This window comes from Palaemon carinicauda, chromosome 13 (genome assembly GCF_036898095.1).
Source record: "Palaemon carinicauda isolate YSFRI2023 chromosome 13, ASM3689809v2, whole genome shotgun sequence".
In the NCBI taxonomy this organism is placed as follows: domain Eukaryota; kingdom Metazoa; phylum Arthropoda; class Malacostraca; order Decapoda; family Palaemonidae; genus Palaemon; species Palaemon carinicauda.
In genome coordinates, this window is record NC_090737.1 from 28,087,184 (window position 1) to 28,093,183 (window position 6,000).

Here is a 6,000-nt window from a genome sequence, read left to right on the forward strand (position 1 = left end):
GTTAAATTTTGATAAAAATTCCTTTTGTTTTAAGTGGGTTAAATTTATTCTATGGAACTAGTACCAATTTTTCTTGTAAATTTTAATAAAATTATTCGACAATGTACTAGTTTAAACAAATTTATCTTAATAATTATAAATTTTGCATCCCTCTCAAGCAATTAGCATTTCAATGCTTGTTTTCTATGGGAGACGTATGTGCAAATTCATCTGTGATCTTGCATATTCATATTGGAATCCAGCAATTAAATGATTAAATACTTTAACATCTACGCAAGATTCTTATTGATGATCATTAGGAATAAGTTTACTGTAGCAAATAGTTTTGGAATATTCAAATAATTGAACTTTTTTTCTAATCACTGATCTGGTAAACCAGTCTGTGATCGAAACTTCCTGCAATAAAAGCAATTGGCATCTGAATATACAAGTTCACAGAGAAGTATTTTGCAGCTGTCCCAAATTGAACCACAATAGCATAGAGAAAAGAAGTTTCGGATTAATGTTGCATTGCTGTCAGCTGGAACTACATTTTATCTCCAGAAGGGACACTTCATTTTCGAGATAAGATGCAGTCAACTACGCCAATGCCAGCAATGCAACTTTCGCTAGAGTACTAATAAGACCATTTCATGACTGCAGATCACAGACATTGGCCGGCGCCACCGCAGGTTTCTTCCAAGCCTTCGTCACTTCGCCCATGGAATTGGTCAAAACCCGTGTGCAAATCCAGACTGAGGCTGCAGCCTCGCCAATGACTTCACTCTCTACTGCTTCGTCTTCATCTTCTACGATTACAGCATCTCGCAGCTACGACAGTCCTCTTGATTGCCTGAGGAAGATCTATACCACTGAAGGTTTCAAAGGGTTGTTCAGGGGACAGCTCATCACTCTCGTTAGAGATGTAAGTTGGTTGAAGATTTGGAGAAAATTTACTAGATGTGCCCTTCAGGAAAAAAAATGTTAATGCACCCTTTTGGGAAAAAATACTAATGTATCCTTTTGGAAAAAAAAATACTAGATTTACCCTTTGAAAAAAAAAATACTAGATGTATCCTTTTGGATAAATGACTAGATATGCCCTTTTGGAAAAAAATGACAGTGTACCCTTTCGGAAAAAAAAACAACACGATGTACCCTTTTGGAAAAATTATACTAGATGTACCCTTTTGAAAAAATATTACTAGATGTACCTTTTTGGAAAAAAAATACTAGATATCCCCTTTTGAAGAACTGCATATTATTCAAGAGATGGAAGCATTATGATATCCTAAAATTAGTATTCAAGCACTGTGATTAAAGACTCCTGGGACTGCTTTAAGAATTGCTGGCAGAGAAGCATGTGGATAAATAAAAAATATGATTAAAGGGCATATTGTCATGGTACAATCTAATTCCCAACACATTTAAAACTGAATTATTATGAGGTTGCAAATTAAATTGCTTTCCAGGTCTAAATTTCTTGAAATTCAGGAAATATTAATTTTAATAGCACAAAATAGATTACATATATATGATAAAGAAGTCAGATTGTTTTGCAGCAACATACGTAATTGTAATACTCTATAATCACTAAGTGTAACAACCAACATGCATCCTCATATATTGCATGTTAATATTAATTCAATATTCGTGTTTTTTTCCCATTCAGGTTCCCGCCCTTTCCACATATTTCTTCACTTATGAATATCTTGCCCAGAAGTGGAGCTCTGATGGCTACGTGTCAGCTCCTGCTGTACTTGGTGCAGGAGGAATGGCTGGCATTGCCTCCTGGGTATTGACATACCCTATTGATGTCGTTAAATCAAGACTTCAGGTTGGTGCGACTGTTTTGAATTCTTTTGTTGATTCCCCGCAGTTCTCCGGATGGGGACTTTTTGACAAGATGCCATAGCCCTCTAAATCAATCTGTGATTAAATAATTTTCAGACAAAAAATATAGCCTGAGCTTACATCTAAAGTTTCAAGTAATTTCTTCTTAATTCTAGGCTGATGGTGTCGGAGGCATCGACAAATACAAAGGCGTGATTGACTGCGTCCGGAAGAGCATAGCCCATGAAGGTTTTGGTGTCATGAGTCGCGGCTTGCTGTCGACCATCATTCGTGCCTTCCCTGTCAACGCCACGACCTTCGCCGTGGTCACCTGGACACAGCGCTTGTTCCACAAAGAAGGAGAAGATGACCTGAACAGCGACACATGGAAGGACGTGCTGGCTGTCGGAGAGGACCTGTTGGAATCTGCCAGAGCCCCCATTCCCGTCCTCCTTAATTTCAAGAAACCCGCCACCATCCAGACGTTCACTCCTCTTCTACCGCAAGTGATGCGGTCATGTAACTGCGAGAACTTGGGCTGTAAGACTAACATATCGAGTGCTATCAAGAGTAGACTACCAGAGATATTGCTGTGCTCAGAAAATGCCAGAACTTCAGATTCTCAGTGTCAGAACGCAGCTTGGATGAGAACAAGCGACCAGCTTTTAACCTCTTGTTCATCTCTCACGGCCCTCACCAGACGTCAACACAACCTCAGTAATACGCTATAGTTAAATTCACCCGTTTAAACCAAAAGATTGTTATTTTTATAATCATGATTATCATCACTCAATTGTTAGGTTTTATTTTTGTAATGGCAAACCGCTCTGCCCTGCCAGAGCTCAAACCTTGATAATTGTTATCATTATTCGTCATATCATGTTATTGTTTACTTTCTAAGAAAGGAGCCAGAAAGCGAGTCTGACTCCTGGTGAGTCGTGTTATTAATATTATTATTATATCTTTTAAGGGGTTGTTTCCTATACAAATTACACAATCTGTATGAAGTGTTCAATTGACGTTTAGGTCTCGCAGCTGATGTGGGATGCAAATAGCTCTCTAGTAGTTCTTAAATTAGGATTAATATTTGATATTCCAAAGAAAATTGTTTTAATGATTGTTACCATACTATAGGGAATAGAGATTGAAGGATTTTGTTTCTGGATACAAGAAAATCATAGGACCTGCATTCTCAGAATAGAGATAAAATATTCAACTATATCCTAGAGCATTAAAAGGACTTAGGGGATTATAAGTTATCCTTCCTTTTGCTCTGATATTTTTTGAAGAACCTGTAATTCTCTGATGGTAAAACGAGACAGAAATATAACTTCACTAGGAGGTCTAGAAGTGTTCATTGGTCCTTTCAATTCCAAAAAAAAGTTCCAATATTTATCCAATCTCTTCAGTTTTCATTGATTAGTTGAGTACACAGACTATCTTCAGACGTAAAGTGCATCAGTCCTGTCAGTGACACTGCAACTCAATTGCGATTGCAGAATAAACCTTTTTAATTCATTATTTTAAAAATTTTTAAGATTTTAACTACTCTGAAGAGACTACTAATGAATTTTAGATAAATTGCTGTCTACTGCTCTAGGAGAATAAAGGAAAGATATTCAGTAGTCAGTCAGAAAATGCTAGCAACCTTCATCTTGGTATACAGTATTCCATTGACACACTGAAGATAGGTTGGAATATTTGTTGAGGATGCAAAATGTTCTTGGGCTATATTAGCCCTTTTTATATACATATACATATGTACATAGAATACGCTGCCGTCTGAAATAGTTGAGATGTAGAAGTTCGGTATTTATGGTGCATGAGGCATTTCTTTGGTGCTACTTCTTCTCTGATAGGAGGCATTGGAGATGGCACATCGGACAACCTACCACTTGACGAAGGGATAACGGTTGGGAATAAGAACTTTATCTAAGCATATAAGTATCACAGAACTTATTTTAGCACTTATACATGCCATATTTACGCGCCAATGAAATGTGAGCATTTACTGTAAGAATGCAGAGAGTATGGCTATATATGACACTGGTTATATGGCACTTTGTTTTGATTCGGGGATTGAAACTTGCTTTTTGTTAAGCATTATTTTATGCAGATAAGAGAGGGGTTCTACCTAATTGTAGTGTAGTGTGCTCTTATCTTTTTTTATCCTACTGAGTTTACTTTTTTCCCTGCAAGATACATAGAGTATAAGACAGGCAAGCTATAGTAGTCTCTTTCTAAAGATTTGAAACAGTGTGACCATGTTAATTTTTAGTTGCTCATATTGTCGTTCATCAGTGATAGTTGTTTATTAAAGAATAATCACAACATATTTCATCTGATTTGTTTTTATCAAAACCATGAATATTTTCAGATTTTATTTAAAAATCATCTCATTTTCTTTCCATTTTATCAGTTTTGAGAACCATTTTCTTCCTATCTCGTAATAGGAAGATGTTTGGCAGTAAGACCTTCCAACTTTTAATTTGCATTCATAAATTTATCCCCTCTTGGGATCATGTTCAGTAATGCTCAAATACACTTGAATAATTTATTGTTGTTTTCTTCATTCAAAGTATTCACAAAGAGTGAATACCACCTTTCAAAATTTTGAAAAGTATTTCTTACTGCGATAGGAAAACGTTCCTGAAACTCTTGCCACATGCTGCTCCGTTGATATGTCCTTTTCGTATATACGTCCATTGCTGAATTGAATAAGTCATATCTGCCTGGTGTTTGACGGATCCACAAACTCAGAATACCAACTTGAATGGTTTCGTCTGCCTGAAATCAAGGTAAAGTATTATATATTTCTATGCTGTAACGGACTGATGACTGGTTCGGCTGCCAGATGCATCAGAGTAATAGAATCAGTTTTGAAATTGTTCTACCCAAAGAAAATTGTCACAAATGGAGATAGAATGACCTTTGATTTATTCAGGATTTTCTTGGGCTGAGATGCACGGCCGACATATATCTAAATAGAAGTAATTTGATAATTTAATATTCAAGAAACTAATGGATAAATTTAGTTAAACATGAAAGTACTGTATTGCAAATCTCCATAGTTATTCAGGTAATAAACGTTTTAAATGTTTGTGTAAATTTTAAATTGGTTATTTTGACATGGAATAACTTTTTTTTCAAAATTAATTTTTAAAAGTAATATAGTGCTTCTGTTAAATAAACTTCAATTGGATCATGCAACATTCTCTTTGATTCCTTTTTGTTGCAATAACCTTTGAACGTATGAAATGTGAGACAATACTTTTAAAATTGGTGCCCTTGGTTGTACTCCAGAATTTTTAATAACTAAGTTTTCTATGATTTTTGTAAATGTCCTGACGAAAGCCCTAATTATCATTACTAGCTAAGCAACAAACAGAGCTGGAAGAGCAAGGGCTCCAATCAAGGTAGTCTCGGCCGTGCTCCAACTGGGAAAATAACCCAGTTAGGAAGGGGAACAAGGAAAAATAAAATATTTTAAGAACAGAAACATTATAACAAATATTAACTAAATAAATTAAAAAAAACTAACAAAACAAGAGAAAGAAATTAGATAGTGTCCGAGTGTACCCTCAAGCATGTGAATTCTAACCCAAGATAGTGGAAGACCATGGTAGAGACACTTTGGCACTACCCAAGACAAGAGCAAGAGAACAATGCTTTGATTTTGGAGTGTCCTCCTCTCAGAAGAGCTGCTTGCCATTACAAGTCAAGTCTACCCTTACAAAGTGGAAAGTAGCCCTTGAACAATTATAGTGCAGTATTTAACCCCTTTAACGAAGAATTAGTTGGTAATCTGTGTTGTCAGGTGTATGAGGACAATGTGAAAAAAATAGGCCAGGCTATTTGGTGCATGCGTAGGCAAAATTAAAATGAGCCGTAATCAGAGAGAGGGATCTAATGTATTACTGTCTGGCCAGTCAAAGGACCCAATAACTCTCCAGCGGTATTATCTCAACAGGTGGCTGGTGCCCTGGCCAACCAACCTTCGAAATTCTATCCCAGAAGACAAGAAGATACACAGAAAACTAGGAAAGTGTTGTCTTAAGAGAGTTGATGCGACATGTGCTTAAACATTAAATTTGGTAAGGGTAGAAGAGAGACTTTAGCCTTTGTACCATGGTCTTCCACTGCCGTGGGTTAGAGTTCTCTTGCTTGAGGGTACACTCGGTCTCACTA

General features: G+C 36.4%; 1 protein-coding gene across 1 annotated transcript in view; it reads left to right on the top strand.

Moving 5' to 3' along the window:
• The window catches only part of LOC137652247 (mitochondrial basic amino acids transporter), a 31,931-nt gene extending 27,562 nt beyond the window's left edge, over window positions 1-4,369 (top strand). Inside the window, exons 5-7 of the mRNA XM_068385489.1 lie at window positions 643-904; window positions 1,652-1,816; window positions 1,989-4,369. Of these exons, the coding sequence (XP_068241590.1) occupies window positions 643-904; window positions 1,652-1,816; window positions 1,989-2,543 (982 nt within the window). The 3' untranslated portion in view covers window positions 2,544-4,369. The remainder of the gene's footprint in view (window positions 1-642; window positions 905-1,651; window positions 1,817-1,988) is intronic.
• The last annotated feature ends 1,631 nt before the right edge of the window (window positions 4,370-6,000 follow it).